General features: G+C 48.7%; 1 gene segment (V, D, J or C); it reads right to left on the reverse strand.

The window, feature by feature from the left end:
* LOC100488918 overlaps nt 1–23,338 on the reverse strand; it is a 36,182-nt gene that overhangs the window by 3,681 nt on the left and 9,163 nt on the right. Inside the window, 2 exon segments of the C gene segment in view lie at nt 9,688–9,987; nt 10,119–10,448. Of these exon segments, the coding sequence occupies nt 9,688–9,987; nt 10,119–10,448 (630 nt within the window).

Raw genomic sequence — 23,338 nt, forward strand, 5'->3', positions numbered from 1 at the left:
GTCTTAATTTTCGCGACTTTTCGCACGATTCACTATAAGCATACTTGCACTATTTTACGCGCGGTATTTCATACGATATTCTTGTAGCGATAAATAGCATGCGCGGTATTTTCCGCATGTGCTAATTGTGGCGACATTACGCACGCGACAATCGGCAGCATCAAACTGGCGCCATTTTGCCCTGGGAGAGCACAGAGTGCTAGATAGGTGCTGTATAAATGTTTATTTGCAAAAAAAAAACCCAAAAACCAATAAAAATCTAAGTAAGAAAAAAAAAGAAGTGCTAGAGATAATAAAATAGGGGGGGGGGGGCATTTAAGAATATTTAGCCAAATACTTAGGGGTCCGTTTGTTAAAGTGGCTTAAATTAAGTGGGAGATTTTAGACACAGAATAAATGGCAAATATGTTATGGGCACTTTATTAAACGGGGACAAATATAATATTGCGATTATTCTGGCAACAAAACATTGGATTGGCAGTTATCCCACTCGCCAGAAAATACGCTACGTACTAATTAGCGCAAGTTTTACTATTCAGCAAAATGGGCTAAAGGCAAAATTGTTGGCAGAATATTTGCAAACATGTAACCCATATAGCATATTGATGTGTTACTGATAAATGTAAGGGTGTAGGGGAAACTACATGAGAGTATAGAATACCGTATCAAGGAAGGATAAATAATGACACATTACTCAGTTCAAAAGTAGAAAAATATCAAATTTTAATATAATAATAAAATAAAGAAAAAAGGGGGGAAAAAACTTAGGGCTTGCTGCCCTTGAGTTCTCTCATGCCCCTCTTTAGTTGTTCCACCTCCCCTCGGAGCTGGGCCAGCTCAGCCTTCATGTTGGCCAGGTCCTCCTGCACTGATGGTCCATCGTGCGCAGGAGAACCCGGCTCCCAGCGCTTGGCCTGGGGGGAGAACTCAAGGGCCTGGGGGGAAACTGGGGGAGGAATCAAGGGGGGGTGTCTGGGGCCTCGGGGGCATATTCGGCCTTGGGGGCCTCTTCAGCCTCTTGGGCCGATGGTCCTGGGGCCTCGGGGGCCAATTGTCCGGCCTCGGGGGCCAATTTTCAGGCTGCGGGGGCCCCTGGTCTGGCCTCAGGGGCTGCTGGTCTGGCCTCGGGGGCCGCTGGTCTGGCCGCGGGGGCCGCTGGTCGGGCCTCAGGGGCCACTGGTCTGGCCTCGGGGGCCGCTGGTCTGGCCTCGGGGGCCGCTGGTCTGGCCACGGGGGCCGCTGGTCTGGCCTCGGGGGCCGCTGGTCTGGGTTTATTGTGACCAATGTTTCAGTTCCTCACTGGCATTATGGTTGAATGTGATGGGCGTATGTCTTTTTTTAACCCAACTTACTATGTTACTATGTTACTCTCATCATCCCTGACATTTCTGACATTTGTACCTTTAGTTCAAATTACTTGCTAAATCTTTTACTGAACATATACTGTACCAGCATTATAAAGTACAATAATTACCTTCCGCAATTTCAGCCACCAGTTCTGGGCTCCTGCGCTTCAGGTCAGACCACAGACGCCCGAGCTGGCGGGGGCCCACATCAAGGGCAAACCCGGCGAGCAAACCTTCTCTTAGCTCGCCCAGGATTGCCCTCTTCCTCTCGTGGACCCCTAAGTCCCCCAGCGGCGGGTGGTCATATCCTGAGCGCAGGAGCACGCTGATAATATAGCGCCTCTCCCCTGGTAGCAGATCAGAAACCCCAGGCATCCTCTCAGTTTGGTGGCTGCAGGCTCAGTGACACAAAATGGCCCCAAGTCGCACATGTCATGAGATTACAAAATCGCCACAAAATGTCCGCAAGTCGCGAGATTACAAAATCGCCACAAAATGTCCGCAAGTCGCGAGATTACAAAATCGCCACAAAATGTCCGCAAGTCGCGAGATTACAAAATCGCCACAAAATGTCCGCAAGTCGCGAGATTACAAAATCGCCACAAAAAAACATCGCCAAAACATACATAGTAATGTATTTTGCACGACAAAATATTCACCGCTACAGTACTGTATATTATCCGACTAAATATTCACCGCTACAGTACTGTATATTATCCGACTAAATATTCACCGCTATAGTACTGTATATTATCCGACTAAATACTCACCGCTATAGTACTGTATATTATCCGACTAAATATTCATATTTAGTCAGATAATATACAGTACTATAGCGGTGAATATTTTGTCGTGCAAAATACATTACTATGTATATGTTGGCGATGTTTTTTCGTGGCGATTTTGTAATCTCGCGAATTGCGGACATTTTGTGGCGATTTTGTAATCTCGTGACATGTGCGACTTGGGGCCATTTTGTGTCATTGAGGCTGCAGCCACCAAACTGAGAGGACCATGCCTGGGGTTTCCGACTTGCTACCAGGGGGAGGCGCTATATTATCAGCGTGCTCCTGCGTGCAGGATATGACCAGCCACCGCCGGGGGACTTAGGGGTCCACGAGAGGAAGAGGGCAATCCTGGCTGAGCTAAGACAAAGTTTACTCGCCGGGTTTGCCCTTGATGTGGGCCCCCGCCAGCTCCGGCGGCTGTGGTCTGACCTGAAGTGCAGGAGCCCAGAACTGGTGGCTGAAATTGCGGAAGGTAATTATTGTACTTTATAATGCTGTTACAGTATACGTTCAGTAAAAGATTTAGCAAGTAATTTGAACTAAAGGTACAAATGTAATACCGCATGGGAAAATGGCGACTTATCGCACGCGATAATACTATGGTGAATCGCGCGCTAATTATCGTGACTTATTTAACGCAAAAAAGCGTGCGATAAATTTTACCGCACTTTAGTGAATCGGGCCCTATGTTGGATAAGTGCATAGGATTACCCCCATAAATATGGGACTCCTCCCACGAACCCTTGTAAAGATTGGCGTCCCACACTTCTGGAGGTAAAAAACCCCATCGAAAAGAAAAAAATTGTGCGAAATCAAATATCCAATAGAATCTAAAATGAAATTTTTAGTGACAGCATCATAAACACTATACTTGTCCAAGTGATGGGAAACTGCCTGCAATGCTTTATCATGAGGAATGCATGAGTACAATGAGGTTACATCAATAGTACCCCAGGAGAAATTCTCCTGCCAACTCAAACCATCCATAAGCTGTAACACCTGCTTAGTGTCTAAAACGAAAGAAACTAACCGCTTAACTAAGGGCTGTAAGTAAACATCAATATATTCAGATAACCTTTCATTGAGAGAACCTATACAGGACACAATAGGCCTCCCAAGTGGCGGACGCTCAACTTTATGGACTTTAGGCAAATGGTGGAATAGGGGTATTTGAGGAGAAGAAGGTATTAAATAATCCCTCATCTTCTCAGTGAACAAACCACACTTAAAAGCCTCATAAACAAGGGAAACTAAAATCTTCTTAAACTCAATTGTGGGATCACTCACCAAAACAGAATAGGTAGAGGAATTGGTAAGCTGACGCATGGCCTCATTTCTATAGGTCTCACTATCTAATACCACGACCATGCCCCCCTTGTCAGCATTCTTAACTACCAAAGAGCCATCCTGTTGTAACTGCTTTAAAGGAACAGTAACACCAAAAAATGAAAGTGTGTATATAAGTAACTAAAATATAATGTGCTGCTGCCCTGCACTGGTAAAAGTTGTGTGTTTACTTCAGAAAGTCTACTATAATTTATATAAATAAGCTGCTATGTAGCAATGGGGGCAGCCATTCAAAGGAGAAAAGGCACAGGCACATAGCAGATAACAGATAAAACACTATTGTATTCCACAGAGCTTATCTGTTATCTGCTATGTAACCTGTGCCTTTTCTTCTTTGAATGGCTGCCCCCATGGCTACATAGCAGCTTATTATATAAATTATAGTAGTGTTACTGTAGCAAACAGACCAGTTTTACCAGTGCAGGGCAACAGTGCATTATATATTTATTACTTTAAAGCTCTTTCATTTTTTAGTGTTACTGTTCCTTTAAGGCTGCCCTCTCTTCAACGTTAAATTGGACATAGTATATTGGTTCCTAGTTTCAGCCTTAAGCTTCAACAGCTTGCTCTCAATTAACTGAGATACTTGTGCTGATTCACCATCAGAGGGGACATTCAAGAAATACTTTTTCAAAGTCAACTTACGGACAAACCGATTCACGTCAATCAGAGTCTCAAGTACATTGAAATCTCTTGAAGGAGAAAAAGCCAATAGTGACAGCTGCGTGCTCTTTACTGAGAGAGATTTAAAACATAGGTCTCCGGTTGCCCCTCCGCTCTTGTAGGCGATAATTGGACCGAAACGCCTGATCGGCAAAAAGCTGACCATCCTCTCTGTCTCGATCGATGTGATCACCGGTATCAATGGAGCCCGTGCGCTGTGACAAATTTTGACTTTACCGCTTGAGATGTAATTTCAATTTATTAATAATGAGCAATTATTTGATTTATGTTTTTATACTAATAATTTATTTACCTATTGATGTATTTGACTTTGTTATTTACAATTATTTATTTCGCATCATTACTTTTTGGGGTTTTGGTCATGTTATTGCCTCAGTCTCTTTGTTGTTTTCATTGACGTTTGTTTCATTTTACATTTCTTTCTTAGAGTTGCTTTTTGGGGGAGGGCAAGGGTTAAAACAAAGGCGGGTATGTTTCCCCTGCCCCTGAGTTAATTAATTAATTAACCAATCCTTTGGTTACAGCCACTATCCTCATTTGCTATTTAAACCCTCTGTCTATTAGATTGTTTAAGCCTATGATTAAGTGCGCACGCGCACGAAACACGTTAGGCATTTAACGTTTTAATAAATCAATAAAGGATCGTTTTTAAAGCAAAACCTTGGAGTCCGGAGCGCTTGGTGTTCTTCATGTGACATTTTGGATTTTCCCTTCAGCTGCGGGTTCAGGGCCCCGAGCACCCGGACCAATCTGGGACACCGGTGAGCTTTTCTTGACTTTGTTCAAATTTGTGTGACCTCTGGCGACTGGTCTGGGGTTTGTACACGCGGACCACTACTGTTTAACTGGTACAGGAGTTTCTCCCTTTGAGGTGCACACTAGAAATTATTTATCTCAGTTTCACTATAGTTATAGCTATTTAGGTTCGTTTAATTCTTAGTGATTGACTTTGATACAGTACCTCACAGAAGGTTAATGATCAAATTGAGGAATATTGGCCTAGAACAGTGCTGTCCAACTGGCGGCCCGCGACCCCCCTCTGTGTGTCCCCCACCTGTCTGGCTGACACACACAGGCAGGGTAGGGCAGGCAGAGTATGGCACACACAGGCAGGGTAGGGCAGGCAGAGTATGGCACACACAGGCAGGGTAGGGCAGGCAGAGTATGGCACACACAGGCAGGGTAGGGCAGGCAGAGTATGGCACACACAGGCAGGGTAGGGCAGGCAGAGTATGGCACACACAGGCAGGGTAGGGCAGGCAGAGTATGGCACACACAGGCAGGGTAGTGCAGGCAGAGTATGGCACACACAGGCAGGGTAGCGCAGGCAGAATATGGCACACACAGGCAGGGTAGCGCAGGCAGAGTATGGCACACACAGGCAGGGTAGGGCAGGCAGAATATGGCACACACCAGGCAGGGTAGGGCAGGCAGAGTATGGCACACACAGGCAGGGTAGGGCAGGCAGAGTATGGCACACACAGGCAGGGTAGGGCAGGCAGAGTATGGCACACACAGGCAGGGTAGGGCAGGCAGAGTATGGCACACACAGGCAGGGTAGGGCAGGCAGAGTATGGCACACACAGGCAGGGTAGTGCAGGCAGAGTATGGCACACACAGGCAGGGTAGCGCAGGCAGAGTATGGCACACACAGGCAGGGTAGGGCCGGCAGAATATGGCACACACAGGCAGGGTAGGGCAGGCAGAGTATGGCACACACAGGCAGGGTAGGGCAGGCAGAGTATGGCACACACAGGCAGGGTAGCGCAGGCAGAGTATGGCACACACAGGAAGGGTAGCGCAGGCAGAGTATGGCACACACAGGCAGGGTAGCACAGGCAGAGTATGGCACACACAGGCAGGGTAGCGCAGGCAGAGTATGGCACACACAGGCAGGGTAGGGCAGGCAGAATATGGCACACACAGGCAGGGTAGGGAAGGCAGAGTATGGCACACACAGGCAGGGTAGGGCAGGCAGAGTATGGCACACACAGGCAGGGTAGGGCAGGCAGAGTATGGCACACACAGGCAGGGTAGGGCAGGCAGAGTATGGCACACACAGGCAGGGTAGGGAAGGCAGAGTATGGCGCACACAGGCAGGGTAGGTCAGGCAGAGTATGGCAGGTTTTTGCTGTACTACCACCATTAATATGGGTATGGTCATGCGATAACATGGGTGTGGTTTCAAGTGGGTGTGGTTTTAAAAAGGGGAGTGGTCAAAACTAGCTTCCATTACCGGCCCTCCACCACGGAGGCCGGAAAAATTCCGGCCCTCGGTACCACAGAAGTTGGACAGCACAGGGGGGCATAGAGGGGTTCCCCTACCCCTCAGTACTGTTTCTATTTTTGCTGATGACACTAAATTGGGCAAAACTATAAGTTCCATGCAGGATGTGCCGCTTTGCAGAGCGATTTGACTGGGAAACTGGGCAGCAAACTGGGAAATGAGGTTCAATGTTGATAAGTGCAAAGTTCTGCCCTTTGGTAGAAATAATATAAATGTGAGTTGGGGGTATCCTTAATGGAGAAGGATCTAGGGGTTTTGTAGATAACAAGTTGTCTAATTCCAGGCAGTGTCATTCTGTGGCTACTAAAGCAAATAAAGTGCTGTCTTGTATAAACAGGGCATTGACTCAAGGGATGAAACATAATTTTGCCCCTTTATAGGTCCCTGGTAAGGCCTCACCTTGAGTATGGAGGGCAGTAACAGTGAGTATGGGGGGGCAGTGACTGTGAGTATGGGGGGCAGTAACAGTGAGTATGGGGGCAGTAACAGTGAGTATGGGGAGGGCAGTAACAGTGAGTATGGGGGGGGCAGTAAGATTGAGTATGGGGGCAGTAACAGTGAGTATGGGGGGCAATAAGAGTGAGTATGGGGGCAGTGACTGTGAGTATGGGGGCAGTAACAGTGAGTATGGGGGGCAGTAACAGTGAGTATGGGGGGCAGTAACAGTGAGTATGGGGGGGGCCGTAAGAGTGAGTATGGGGGGCAGTAAGAGTGAGTATGGGGGGAAGTAACAGTGAGTATGGGGGGGCAGTAACAGTGAGTATGGGGGGCAGTAACAGTGAGTATGGGGGGCAGTAACAGTGAGTATGGGGGGCAGTAACAGTGAGTATGGGGGGGCAGTAACAGTGAGTATGGGGCCAGTAACAGTGAGTATGGGGGGGCAGTGACAGTGAGTATGGGGGGCAGTAACAGTGAGTATGGGGGGCAGTAGCAGTGAGTATGGGGGGCAGTAGCAGTGAGTATGGGGGCAGTAACAGTGAGTATGGGGGCAGTAACAGTGAGTATGGGGGGCAGTAACAGTGAGTATGGGGGGCAGTAACAGTGAGTATGGGGGGCGGTAACAGTGAGTATGGGGGGCAGTAACAGTGAGTATGGGGGGCAGTAACAGTGAGTATGGGGGGGCAGTAACAGTGAGTATGGGGGGGCAGTAACAGTGAGTATGGGGCCAGTAACAGTGAGTATGGGGGGCAGTGACAGTGAGTATGGGGGGCAGTAACAGTGAGTATGGGGGCAGTAGCAGTGAGTATGGGGGGCAGTAGCAGTGAGTATGGGGGCAGTAACAGTGAGTATGGGGGCAGTAACAGTGAGTATGGGGGGCAGTAACAGTGAGTATGGGGGGCAGTAACAGTGAGTATGGGGGGCAGTAACAGTGAGTATGGGGGGGCAGTAACAGTGAGTATGGGGGGGCAGTAACAGTGAGTATGGGGGGCAGTAACAGTGAGTATGGGGGGGCAGTAACAGTGAGTATGGGGGGGGCAGTGACAGTGAGTATGGGGGGCAGTAACAGTGAGTATGGGGGGCAGTAGCAGTGAGTATGGGGCAGTAAACAGTGAGTATGGGGGGGCAGTAACAGTGAGTATGGGGGGGCAGTGACAGTGAGTATGGGGGGGCAGTGACAGTGAGTATGGGGGGCAGTAACAGTGAGTATGGGGGCAGTAACAGTGAGTATGGGGGGGCAGTGACAGTGAGTATGGGGGGGCAGTGACAGTGAGTATGGGGGGCGGTAACAGTGAGTATGGGGGGCGGTAACAGTGAGTATGGGGGGCGGTAACAGTGAGTATGGGGGGGCAGTAACAGTGAGTATGGGGGGCAGTAACAGCGAGTATGGGGGGGCAGTAACAGCGAGTATGGAGGGGCAGTAACAGTGAGTATGGGGAGGGCTGTGACAGTGAGTATGGGGGGCAGTAACAGTGAGTATGGGGGGCATTAACAGTGAGTATGGGGGCAGTAACAGTGAGTATGGGGGCAGTAACAGTGAGTATGGGGGGCAGTAACAGTGAGTATGGGGGGGGAGTGATAGTGAGTATGGGGGCAGTGACAGTGAGTATGGGGGGCAGTGACAGTGAGTATGGGGGCAGTATTAGTGAGTATGGGCAGGGCCTGATTTCTCCGTGGGGTGCCCCGAGGCCGCCCCTGTGGCTGTCCTCCTCTGCGCATGCGCAAACCCTCCTTTAAACTCCCATACGGAGCAGTGGGGAGAGGTCCCGACTGCTCCGTATAGGAGCCAAATTACAAAATTTTCTTGCGGCGGGGCGGCATGCCGCCCCTAAACTTCTGCCGGGGGTTGGGGAATGCCCTGCCGGGGGATGTTTGGTAGGGGGTTCCTCACGGTGAGGGCAGTGAGGGGGGTTGGGGAATGCCCTGCCGGGGGATTTTGGGTAGGGGGTTCCTCACGGTGAGGGCAGTGAGGGGGTTGGGGAATGCCCTGCTGGGGATGTTGGGTAGGGGGTTCCTCACGGTGAGGGCAGTGAGGGGGTTGGGGAATGCCCTGCCGGGGGATGTTGGGTAGGGGGTTCCTCACGGTGAGGGCAGTGAGGGGGTTGGGGAATGCCCTGCCGGGGGATGTTGGGTAGGGGGTTCCTCACGGTGAGGGCAGTGAGGGGGTTGGGGAATGCCCTGCCGGGGGATGTTGGGTAGGGGGTTCCTCACGGTGAGGGCAGTGAGGGGGTTGGGGAATGCCCTGCCGGGGGATGTTGGGTAGGGGGTTCCTCACGGTGAGGGCAGTGAGGGGGTTGGGGAATGCCCTGCTGGGGGATGTTGGGTAGGGGGTTCCTCATAGTGAGGGCAGTGAGGGGTTTGAAGAATGCCCTGCCGGGGGATGTTGGGTAGGGGGTTCCTCACGGTGAGGGCAGTGAGGGGGTTGGGGAATGCCCTGCTGGGGGGTGTTGGGTAGGGGGTTCCTCACAGTGAGGGCAGTGAGGGGGTTGTTGCCAGTGATAAGCCTTTTTGGAGCAACAGTAGAGACGTATCGGGGCGAGTAACTCGGGTTCTTACCTTTAATGTCCTTTATATATTGATATTGAGTGCAGGGACCTATCGTTTTAGGGTCACACCCTCACACACAGAATTTAAAGTTGTTTATTGCTGGGCACAACTATCCATCTGGTTAGACCGGTTATAGCTAATTATACTTTTATATTACTATTATATTACTATTTCTTGTTGGGCAGAAAACCACTGAAGAGCCGAAGCGCTAATAATTATAATGGAATAAAAACTGATTGTATCTCATTACCTGCATAGAGAAGCTGGAAATTCTCCTGTAATGGGACAGAGAGAGACTCATGTTGGACCCGGATAGAGAAGCTCTGGTTCCTGTTCCCCTCGGTGGGTACAATGGTCACTGTGCTGGTTGTACTGTGGGTGCCATCTGGGTCTCTCTGGGGCTTATTCACAGTAACCCCAGACAATATCGCCCCATCTCTCAGCCATGTAACATCAAGATCCTGGGGGTAGAAGCCAATGATGGAGGCACTCAGGGCGCTCTCCTTATTCTCAGTAATGACTCTATTAGTGATTGTGATCTGTGGGGGGGCTGAAACAGATAATATCAAAATGTCATGGTCTATGGATAGCAACCACCAGTCATACATCACATTGCCCCACCCAGGATGAAATGAAAGAGAAACTCACAAAATAATAAATTAAAAAACATTTGATTTGCACCTTGAATTTCCACTATGATTTCCTTCTGTTGCCACTCGGTGCCGTAAGTGATGGAGCAGGAGTAGGCCCCCCCATCAGATATCTGAGCATTAGAGACAGACAGAGAGGCCTCTCCCCGTGGCGCTGAATTGGGGTCCAAGGAGAATCGGGGAACCGTTGTGCTCACTACATTGTCATACATCAGGATTCTCCTTCCATTGAAATCCCAGTATATGGCCAAGAGTTTGGGATCCGCAGGGAATGGATCAATACGGAATGTGCAGGGAATCAGGGTGTCGGATCCTTTCTGGGCAACGTGGGGGGACGGAGCAGTCACCTCCAGAACTGAACCTGCAGGTACAGGGGGACAAATAATATACATGAGGTACCCCAGTATGCTAATGCCTTAATGTCTCCATATAGTTATATCTCCTGCTCCATCTCTCTGTTCCACACTGAAACCCAACTCCTCCTCCTCTCTTGTACCCACCCTACTCCTGTCTCTCCCCTGGGTAAGGAGCATAATGTATAGTATATAAGAATAATCTATGGGTATAAGGTACAAGTGGGCCCTGGATAGGGTCTCAGGAACAAGGAATCAGATAGGGTCTCGGGAAGAAGGAATCAGATAGGGTCTCGGGAACAAAGAATCAGATAGGGCCTCAGGAACAAGGAATCAGATAGGGTCTCAGGAACAAGGAATCAGATAGGGTCTCAGGAACAAGGAATCAGATAGGGTCTCAGGAACAAGGAATCAGATAGGGTCTCAGGAACAAGGAATCAGATAGGGTCTCAGGAACAAGGAATCAGATAAGGTCTCAGGAAGAAGGAATCAGATAGGGTCTATGGAACAAGGAATCAGATAGGGTGTATGGAACAAGGAATCAGATAGGGTCTGTGGAACAAGGAATCAGATAGGCTCTCAGGAAAAAGGAATCAGATAGGGTCTCAGGAACAAGGAACCAGATAGGGTCTCAGGAACAAGGAATCAGATAGGGTCTCAGGAACAAGGAATCAGATAGGGTCTCAGGAACAAGGAATCAGATAGGGTCTCAGGAACAAGGAATCAGATAGGGTCTCAGGAACAAGGAATCAGATAGGGTCTCAGGAACAAGGAATCCGATAGGGTCTCAGGAACAAGGAATCGGATAGGGTCTCAGGAACAAGGAATCGGATCAGGGTCTCAGGAACAAGGAATCGGATAGGGGTCTCAGGAACAAGGAATCAGATAGGGTCTCAGGAACAAGGAATCACAATAGGGTCTCAGGAACAAGGAATCAGATAGGGTCTCAGGAACAAGGAATCAGATAGGGTCTCAGGAACAAGGAATCAGATAGGGTCTCAGGAACAAGGAATCAGATAGGGTCTCAGGAACAAAGAATCAGATAAGGGTTCCCAGGAATCAGATAGGGTCTCAGGAAGAAGGAATCAGATAGGGTCTCAGGAAGAAGGAATCAGATAGGGTCTCAGGAAGAAGGAATCAGATAGGGTCTCAGGAAGAAGGAATCAGATAGGGTCTCAGGAACAAAGAATCAGATAGGGTCTCAAGAACAAGGAATCAGATAGGGCCTCAGGAACAAGGAATCAGATAGGGTCTCAAGAACAAGGAATCAGATAGGGCCTCAGGAACAAGGAATCAGATAGGGCCTCAGGAACAAGGAATCAGATAGGGTCTCAGGAACAAGGAATCAGATAGGGTCTCAGGAACAAGGAATCAGATAGGGTCTCAGGAAGAAGGAATCAGATAGGGTCTCAGGAACAAGGAATCAGATAGGGTCTCAGGAACAAGGAATCAGATAGGGTCTCAGGAACAAGGAATCAGATAGGGTCTCAGGAACAAGGAATCAGATAGGGTCTCAGGAACAAGGAATCAGATAGGGTCTCAGGAACAAAGAATCAGATAGGTCTCAGGAACAAGGAATCAGATAGGGTCTCAGGAACAAGGAATCAGATAGGGTCTCAGGAACAAGGAATCAGATAGGGTCTCAGGAACAAGGAATCAGATAGGGTCTCAGGAACAAGGAATCAGATAGGGTCTCAGGAACAAGGAATCAGATAGGGTCTCAGGAACAAGGAATCAGATAGGGTCTCAGGAACAAGGAATCAGATAGGGGCTCAGGAACAATGATTTAGATCTTAGGAACATGGAAATCACTAGATTAAAAGGTTGGTAAGATCTCAGTTAATCAGCTTAATGACCAAGCCCTGAGCAAAGGTAAGGGACAGGCATCTTGTTAAAGCGGACCTGTCACCCTAAGAAACAAGTCCAAATTATTTTCTATATTGTTAGTTGAGCAAAATAAACTTTACTTACTCTATATAAATAATATAAACCTTGGTTCCTTCCGTCTTGGAATTACTCAATTAAAGCAAGCAGGCAGGCACCATTTTGTATACACTGTTATGAAGGAAAGCTTTGTATCATGCCAAAATCTTGTTTATGTGCCAGAATGGGGAGCAGATGCCCATGCCCTGGTTACACAATTAGATAATGAGGAGGGAGGGGGAAAGTGAGAGGTGCAGTGACATCTAGGCAGTGCTGAATGGAAAGCTAAACCAGCTAGTTGTAGCCCCAGGTGCAAGCTGAACCCTCAGCCAGGGTAAAACAATATCCAGGATAAAATGAAAAAACAGCAGCACTCTGGAAATGTTGTAGAAAAAAGTGACTTTACTCAAGTGCACACAGCAACGTTTCGGGCTTAAACCAGCCCTTTATCAAGCCTAGTCATACAAATACAATCAAGTGTTATATACCCACAGGAAAGGGAGGGACCATCACTCCAGCCCTCCATTTAACCCATAGTGTTCAATATACAAATTTTCAATATATAAATTGCACATATCAAGTTTTCATATTGTAAAAAAACATATAAAACAGCACATGTGTATACCATAGTAATATATCCATAATATACTTTAATGTATTTCATTAAAAATAATTGCTTTTTCCTTATTTCTTTTTCTTTTTGGCTCCGATGCCAAACTCAGGGGACAAATCACCCCTGAATTGTTAGGAATCTGGAGCTTCCCCATCTCTGAATCTTACTGTCCTATAACAAAAACAGTAATAAACAAATTTTTAGATAAAAACCAAAAACAATATTTGTTAAAACACAGTATTTGTTAAAAACAAGCACTTGTAATCACTTACTTATATAAATAACATAGGGGTATATTCCCTGTTAAGACCACCTGGTGACAAAGTACCCAATATATTTATCCAGCGCATTTCTAATTTCTTCAGCATCCACTGTCTATTACCTCCCCTCCTGAGAGGACCAACAGCATCAATAACCTGATATCTAAGTTGTGAAATAGAGTGCTTCATCTCATGAAAGTGTGCTGGTATAGGAAGATGCTGTAAATTGCAACGTATATTAAACTTATGCTGTTTAATCCTATCCTTGACCTTCTGAGTTGTCTCCCCCACATATGCAAGGCCACAGGGACACTTAATCAAATAGACCACATAAGTGGAGTTACATGTAAAATAATTCTAGCTGGTTTGTCCATTGTGTAGCACACCTTAATCAATTTGTTGATAATTATAGCTTGTGGTGCTCCTATGGATTTTCAAATGTCTCAATCTGCATCTTTGGAACAACATGCACTTACTTTCGCATATAGCGAGGTTGAGCAAACTAACTCCAATCAACACTGAACAACGTGGAATCTCAAGAAAACAACTTTGCTTATTCATGGTAGTTTATTATTTCCTACCCCAAAATGTTTATCCTGCCCTCCTCCTCTTTGCACTTTCATGCTTCCTAAAACATCTCCAGCCGCTCCCTCCATCCTGTCAGAAAGGTATAACCATCACTGCCTCTCTCCTCTCCTTCCCTCTCAGCACATGAGGTTTTTAAATTGCTCTGCTCCGTAAACCCAGTTAACTCTTTCTCCTCACATAAAACAAAAAAATACAAATCCCGCTCTCATCTTGCATTCCTCTCCTTCCTGTTACTCGCTGCCGGTGACATTTCCCCCAACCCTGGCCCTTACCCCATCCCTGTTCTGTTAGGGACACGTTTCCCAACCACCCTGTACCCCTCTGAGTACAGACCCTTACCCCTATACCCAACCCACCCTGTACCCCTCTGAAGTACAGACCTTACCCCTATCCCAAACCCACCCTGTACCCCTCTGAAGAACAAGACCCTCTACCCCTATACCCAAACCCACCCTGTACCCTCTGAAGTACGACCCTACCCCCTATACCCAAAACCCCCACCCTGCTACCCTACTTGAACGTTACAGACCCTACCCCTATACCCAAAACCCACCTGTACCCCTCTGAAGTACGGACCCCCTTACCCTATAACCCTAACCACCTTACCCTCTGAAGTACGGACCCTATACCCCTATACCCAAAAACACCTTACCCCCCTCTTTTGAATACAGGACCCTTAACCCCTTACCAACCCACCTTGTCACCCCTCTGACAGTAACAGGACCCATTACCCCCCCCCCTATACCCAAACCCACCTGTACCCTCTTGAAAGGAGAGACCTTACCCAATATACCCAAAACCCATCCCTGTACCCATCTGAAGTTACAGGGACCCTATACCTATACCCAAACCCACCCTGTTACCCCTCTTGAAGTACAAGGACACTCTTACCCCTATACCCAAACCACCTGTACCCCTATACCCAAACCCACCCTTACCCTCTGCAAGTACAGACCCACCCCATACCCAACCCACCCTTTACCCCTCTGAAGTACGACCTTACCCTATACCCAAACCCACCCTGTACCCTCTGAAGTACAGGACCCTATACTACCCCTCATACCAAACCCACCTCGTACCCCTCTGAAGGACAGACCCTTCCCATACCCAAACCCACCCTGTACCTCTGAGTACAGACCCTCACCCCTATACCCAAAACCCACCCTGTACCCTCTGAAAGTACAGACCCTTACCCCTAAAACCCAAACCCCCCTGACCCTTCGAAAGACAGGTTGAACTGCCGTACACCCTATCACCCAAAACCCACCCTTACCCCTTCTAGAAGTTAACAGCGACCCTTACCCCTATTAACCCAAACCACCCTGTTACACCTCTGAAAGTGTACGGACCCTTACCCCTATACCAAACCACCCTGGTTACCCGCTGCTGAAGTACAGACCCCTATACCCCATACCCAAAACCCACCCTGTACCCTCCTAGGAAGTACAAGACCTTAAACCCCATAACCCAAACCCACCCCTGTACCCATAACACCCAAAAAACCCCCTTACCCTTCTATACCCCTCTAACCCAAAACCCACCCTGTACCACCTCCTGAAGTACAGGGACCCTACCCCTAATTCCCCAAACCCCACCCTGCACTAACCCCCTTGAAAGTACAGGAACCCTTACCCCTATACCACCCACCTGTACCCCTCTGAATACAAGACCCTTAACCCCGTATACCCAACCCACCCCTGCATACCCCTGAATACAGGGACTCTACCCTATACCCAAACCCACCCGTACCCTCTGAATTACAGACCTTACCCCTAGACCAAACCCCCCTGTACCACCTCTGAATAAGGACCCTACCCTATAACCCAAACCCACTGTATACCCTCTGAAGTACGCCCTTACCCCTATACCAACCCACCCTGTACCCTCTTGAAGTACAGACCTACCCTATACCCAAACCCACCCTGTACCCTCTGAAGTACAGACCCTTACCCCTTATTACCCAAACCCACCCTGAACCCCTCTGAAGTACAGGACCCTTACCCATATACCCAAAACCCACCCTTTACCCCTCTGAAGTACAGACCCTTACCCCTATATCCCAAACCCACCATGTCCCCTCTGAATTACAGACCCCTTACCCTATACCCCAAACCCACCTTACCCCTCTGAAGTAAACAGGACCCTTACCCCTAACACAAACCCCCCTGGTAACCCCTCTGAAGTAGGACCTTACCCTATACCCCAACCCACCCCTGTCCCTCTGAATGTACAGGACCCTACCCTATACCCAAACCACCTGTACCCTAGAAGTACAGCCTTACCCTATACCAAAACCACCCTGATAACCATATACCAAACCACCCTGTACCCCTCCTGAAGTATTACAGGACCCTCACACCCTATACCCACCCACCCTGTACCCCTCTGAGTACAGACCCTTACCCCTAACCCAACCCACCCTGTACCCTCGTTGAAGTACAGGACCTTACCCCATATACCAAACCCCCTGTACCCCTTAGAAGTACAGGCCCTTACCCTATACCAACCCACCTGTACCCTCTGAATACAGGACCCTTTACCCCTATACCCAAAACCCACCCATGCTACCCCTTATACCCAAACCACCCTACCCTCTGAATACAGGACCTCACAATCTGGAAGTACAGGAACCCTTACCCTTAAACCCAAACCCACCCTGTACCCTCTGAATTACAGACCTTACCCTAATACCCAAACCCACCTGTACCCTCTGAAGTACAGGACCCTACCCCTATACCAAAACCCACCCTGCCCTGTCCTTGTATAACCCCCTCTGAAGTACAGGACCCTTACCCCTATACCCAAACCCACCTGTACCCCTCTGAAGTACAGGACCCTTACCCCTATAACCCAAACCCACCCTGTACCCCTCTGAAGTACAGGACCCTTACCCCTATAACCCAAACCCACCCTGTACCCTCTGAGTACAGGACCCTTACCCTATAACCCCAAAACCCACCCTGTACCCCTCTGAAGTACAGGACCCTTACCCCTATACCAACCCACCCTGTACCCTCTGAATACAGGACCCTTACCCCTATACCCAAACCCACCCTGTACCCCTCTGAAGTACAGGACCCTCACCCTATACCCAAACCCACCCTGTACCCCTCTGAAGTACAGGACCTTACCCCCTATACCAAACCCACCCTGTACCCCTCTGAAGTACAGGACCCTTAACCCCTATACCCAACCCACCCTGTACCCCTCTGAAGTACAGGACCCTTACCCCTATACCCAAACCCACCCCTGTACCCCTCTGAAGTACAGACCCTTACCCCTATACCCAAACCCACCCTGTACCCCTCTGAAGTACAGGACCCTTACCCCTATACCAAACCACCCTGTACCCTCTGAAGTACAGACCCTTACCCCTATACCCAAACCCACCTGTACCCTCTGAAGTACAGGACCTCACCCTATACCAAACCCACCCTGTACCCCTCTGAAGTACAGGACCCTTACCCCTATACCCAAACCCACCCTGTACCCCTCTGAAGTACAGGACCCTTAACCCTATACCACAAAACCCACCCTGTACCCCTCTGAAGTACAGGACCCTTACCCTTACCCAAACCCACCCTGTACCCCTCTGAAGTAAGGACCCTACCCCTATACCCAAACCCACCCTGTACCCCTCTGAAGTACAGGACCCTTACCCCTATACCCAAACCACCCTGTACCCTCTGAAGTACAGGACCCTACCCCTATACCCCAAACCCACCCTGTACCCCTCTGAAGTACAGGACCCTTACCCCTATACCCCTCTGAAGTACAGGACCTTACCCCCTATACCCAAACCCACCCTGTACCCCTCTGAAGTACAGGGACCCTTACCCCTATACCCAAACCCACCCTGTACCCCTCTGAAGTACAGGACCCTCACCCTATACCCCAAACCCACCCTGTACCCTCTGAAGTACAGGACCCTTACCCCTATACCAAACCCACCCTGTACCCCTCTGAAGTACAGGACCCTCACCCCCTTACCCAAACCCACCCTGTACCCCTCTGAAGTACAGGACCCTTACCCTATACCCAACCCACCCTGTACCCCTCTGAAGTACAGGACCTTACCCCTATACCCAAACCCACCCTGTACCCTCTGAAGTACAGGACCCTCACCCCTATACCCAAACCCACCCTGTACCCCTCTGAAGTACAGGACCCTTACCCCTATACCCAAACCCACCCTGTACCCCTCTGAGTACAGGACCCTCACCCTATACCCAAACCCACCCTGTACCCCTCTGAAGTACAGGACCCTCACCCCTATACCCAAACCCACCCTGTACCCTCTGAAGTACAGGACCCTTACCCCTATACCCAAACCCACCCTGTACCCCTCTGAAGTACAGGACCCTTACCCCTATACCCAAACCCACCCTGTACCCCTCTGAAGTACAGGACCCTTACCCCTATACCCAAACCCACCCTGTACCCCTCTGAAGTACAGGACCCTTACCCCTATACCCAAACCCACCCTGTACCCCTCTGAAGTACAGGACCCTTACCCCTATACCCAAACCCACCCTGTACCCCTCTGAAGTACAGGACCCTTACCACTATACCCAACCCACCCTGTACCCCTCTGAAGTACAGGACCCTTACCACTATACCCAAACCCACCCCCTTGGTACTACCCCTCTGAAGTACAGGACCCTTACCACTATAACCCAAACCCACCCTGTACCCCTCTGAAGTACAGGACCCTTACCCCTATACCCAAACCCACCCTGTACCCCTATAAAGTACAGGACCCTTACCCCTATACCCAAAGCCTCTATTCACATTCCCTGTGCCTCTGGAATTCCCGCTCCGTCTGCAACAAACTCACCTCCATCCATGACCTTTTCATCGCTAAATCGCTTAACTTATTTGCAATAACTGAGACCTGGCTTTCCCCTACTGACACTGCCTCACCTGCTGCCCTGCCCTATGGGGGGCTACACCTTACTCACACTCCCAGGCCTGGAAACAGGGCAGGGGGTGGGGTAGGGCTCCTTCTCTCCCCCCTATTCATTTAAAGTCCTTCCACCTCCTCCTTCTCTTTCATTTTCTTCATTTGAGGGTCACTCTATTAAGCTCTTCTCCCCTGTTTCACTTCACATTGCGCCCATATACCGACCTCCTGGACCGACCTCACAATTCTTTGACAACTTTTCTGCCTGGCTTCCTTACTTACTTTCCTCTGACTCCCCATCCATTGTACTAGGTGACTGTAACATACCTGTTAACAACCCTAATGCCCCGGCTGTCTCTAAACTCCTCTCACTAACACCCCCCTTTGGGGTATCTCTGTGTTCTGACTCCCCCTCTCACTCTAATGGAAACTCCCTGGATCTTATATTTACAAAATGTTGTTCTACCTCCAACTTCACTAACTCCCCTTTCCCCCTCTCTGATCACAATCTGCTCACATTTCACCTCTCGCTAACTCCCCCTACACCCCCTGCTGCCCCCCAAACATACACATACCGAGACCTGCAATCCCTAAACACGTCACACCTCTCTTCTACCTATGACTCTCTTCATTCTAACATCCTAATTGTCCTAATCAGGCTACCTCTGTCTACTACAGCACACTCGCCCCTGCCCTCAATGAGCTTGCTCCTGCCAAGACTAAACGTGTGAGGCCCAAACCACTCCAACCCTGGCACACTGCTCATACCCACCCTGGCACCCTGCTCATACCCACCCTGGCACCCTGCTCATACCCACCCTGGCACACTGCTCATACCCACCCTGGCACACTGCTCATACCGACCCTGGCACCCTGCTCATACCCACCCTGGCACCCTGCTCATACCCACCCTGGCACACTGCTCATACCCACCCTGGCACCCTGCTCATACCCACCCTGGCACCCTGCTCATACCCACCCTGGCACACTGCTCATACCCACCCTGGCACCCTGCTCATACCCACCCTGGCACCCTGCTCATACCAAATCCCTCCAAAAACAGTCACGTGCACTTGAGCGCCGCTGGCGCAAATCAAGGTCAGAGTCAGATTTCTGCAGCTACAAATCTGCTCTGCTCTCCTACAACACCACCCTCTGCCAAGCTAAACAAACCTACTTCACTGCACTTATTAACTCCCTCTCTAAAAAACCTGCACAACTCTTCTCTCCCTTTAACTCTCTGCTGTCCCCTCCTCCCCCCCCGTGTGCTTCAGTCACTGCTCAAGCTATTGCTGAGCACTTTAAAAATAAAATTGACACCATCCGAAGTGACATTGCACAACTAAATCCCCATAACCATTCCCCTCCCTCCCTACATGCTCCCCAGTCTCTTCTTGGCTCCTTCTCCCCAGTGACTGAAGTGGAAGTCTCAAAACTGCTGTCTTCCTCCCACCTTACTACCTGCCTGCTTGATCCCATTCCTACAATGCCAACCCCTGTCTTATCAAATCCTTAACTCATCTATTCAATCTCTCGCTCTCTACTGGAATCTTTCCCTCCCAACTGAAACATGCACTGGTAACCCCTATTCTGAAAAAACCCTCCCTAGATCCTTCCAATCCTACTAACCTCCGACCTATCTCTCTGCTCCCATTCATCTCCAAACTGCTTGAGCGCCTAGTATACAACCGACTGGCGCTATTCCTCTCTGACAATAACCTCCTGGATCCCCTACAATCTGGTTTTAGACAACAACACTCCACAGAAACTGCTCTAACCCGACTAACAAATGACCTCCTTTCGGCTAAAGCCAAAAAACACTACTCACTACTAATACTTCTCGATCTCTCTGCTGCTTCTGACACTGTGGATCCCCCTCTTCTCCCCCAGTCTCTCCGCTCTCTTGGCCTTCGTGACACTGCCTTATCCTGGTTTTCATCTTATCTCTCAGATCGATCCTTCAGTGTCTCTTACAATAGTGAATCGTCTTCTCCCCTGCCTCTTTCTGTCAGGGTTCCTCAAGGCTCTGTCCTGGGCCCCTTACTATTTTCTCTCTATACCTCCTCACTTGGCAAATTAATCAGTTCTTTTGGCTTTCAGTACCACCTCTATGCTGGGGATACTCAGATCTATCTTTCCTCTCCTGATCTCAACCCAGAGCTTCTAACTCGCGTCTCTTCCTGCCTGTCCGCTATCTCCACTTGGATGTCCCAACGTTCCCTTAAATTAAACCTCTCTAAAACTGAACTGGTTCTCTTTCCCCCATCCAACGCCCACATTGTTCCCGAGGTATCTATAACGGTTAACAATTCTACCATCACCCCATCTTCCCAGGCCCGGTGCCTTGGGGTTATCCTTGATTCTGCCCTGTCCTTCACCCCTCATATCCAATCACTTATCAAATCATGTCACTTTCACCTAAGAAATATCTCCAAAAACCGATCATTTATCACCCAAGATGCTGCCAAAATTCTTATTCACTCTCTTATAATATCCCGCCTGGACTACTGTAACTCCCTATTAATTGGCCTTCCCCTCCAAAGACTGTCCCCTCTCCAGTCCATAATGAATACTGCTGCCAGGCTCATACACCTCTCCAACCGCTCCTCCTCTGCCGTGCCACTCTGCCAATCCCTGCACTGGCTTCCCCTACCATCCAGGATAAAATTCAAACTATTGACCCTCACATTTAAAGCAGTCCATAACTCTGCCCCACCCTACATCTCTGAACTCATCTCTAGGTACCATCCAACCCACTTGTTACGCTCCTCTACTGACCTGCTCCTCAACTCCTCTCTCATTCCCCCCTCACACGCTCGCATTCAAGACTTTGCAAGGGCTGCCCCCCTTCTCTGGAATTCGCTCCCACAAACTGTCAGACTTTCTCCCAATCTCTCTGCCTTCAAGAAATCTCTAAAAACACATTTATTTAGAGAGGCTTACCCTAATCTAGCTTAGCAATACCCTGTGCCACACCTCTCACAACTCTGGTCATGCCCATTCCCACACCTTGTGTCTCAACCCTTTCTCCTTGTAGAGTGTAAGCTCTTTTGGGCAGGGCTCTCTTCACCTCTTGTATCGGTTATTGATTGCTTTATATGTTACTCCTTGTAGAGTGTAAGCTCTTTTGGGCAGGGCTCCCTTCCCCTCCTGTATCGGTTACTGATTGCTTTATATGTTACTCCTTGTAGAGTGTAAGCTCTTTGGGGCAGGGCTCTCTTCACCTCTTGTATCGGTTATTGATTGCTTTATATGTTACTCTGTATGTCCAATGTATGTAACCCACTTATTGTACATTGCTGCGGAATATGTTGGCGCTTTATAAATAAATGTTAATGTAATGTAATAATGTAATGTTGAGGCTGCCAGGATCATTGAATCAAGTAAAGGTAATAGTACATTTTTAACTTCCATATCTAATCAAGATGTGATTAAGGATTATGAGAAAGAGAGGCGCAAGTTAATTGGACTTGAGTTACATGCAATTACTCTGACTGAATATTATCGGGCAAAACGTATTCCAAGAGGTCTGCGTGTCAGTCTGCGCCCCACTATATTTAATGACAATTTAGAGTTTGCAAAGAAATATGAACAAATAGTGAATAAATGTTCGTTTGACATAATTCTATTGAATATTGAGTACTTACAGAGAGAAGTCATGGAGACAAAACAACGCCTTCAAACGATTGAGTGTGAGTTGAAACAGCAAACTAATACAGAGGTTTATCAGGAACAGCTGAGACATATGGAGGAGAGCCTGTCTAAACATCGTCAGTCCATAGAGGAATGGAAGCGTTTGAAATTCCATAGAGATGAGGCTGATTACAACACTGGACGCATCTACAGGTGGCAGCGCGAGTCAGGCACAACCCGGACACCTAGGGGTCCTAGGCGAGAGGGCCCACAGCAGGACTTGCGCTCCATGCGTTCCACACGTCCCACGTGGTCTCCAGCAGGTACAGAGAGACGCGGAGAGTGGCGGTCCCGCAGCCTGAACCGCAGAGAGAGGGAAAGAGACGCGCATTCAGCAAGGCAACTGTCCCCTGCGAGTAGCAGCTTTGGGGGCTCGACATCAGAGGCTTCCTCATCTTCTTTTTTAGGGGCAGGTCCATCTCGATCCCCACAAGGACAAGGAGGGGTGGTAGGAGACACCGGAGGGCGGAAGGATCGCAGACAGCAGCCACAACGCAGAGCACGGACTTTCAAAAAACGTTGGTAATCAATATTTCATCTCATACCTTTACATCAGAAGAAATGTGTTTATTAAGCAAAGGGCTTTCATTTAGTCCTGTAAGGGGCTGTGATACTTTTCAATTGGACATAGATTTGGAACGGTTTTTTCGTAATTTGAGATTGAAATCCTTTTTTTCACAACCTACTTTTAAGGAATTGGAAAAAGGGGCATGTAATGAAAGTAATTTACAATTAACCCTTAAGAAGGTGGGTTTATGAAATAAAAGTAATTTAATCCCCCCTACATCAGATCCAATTGTAGAGACATATGTTAAATTAGTTAAGTCTGATATAAGGGAACTTAAGTCACGGTTGAAGTTAAAACCCCTTTTGAATACTAGACACAACTTAACCAAAAATGAAAAGAGACATTTGTTG

The sequence above is a fragment of the Xenopus tropicalis genome, chromosome 9 (genome assembly GCF_000004195.4).
Source record: "Xenopus tropicalis strain Nigerian chromosome 9, UCB_Xtro_10.0, whole genome shotgun sequence".
NCBI classification, from domain to species: domain Eukaryota; kingdom Metazoa; phylum Chordata; class Amphibia; order Anura; family Pipidae; genus Xenopus; species Xenopus tropicalis.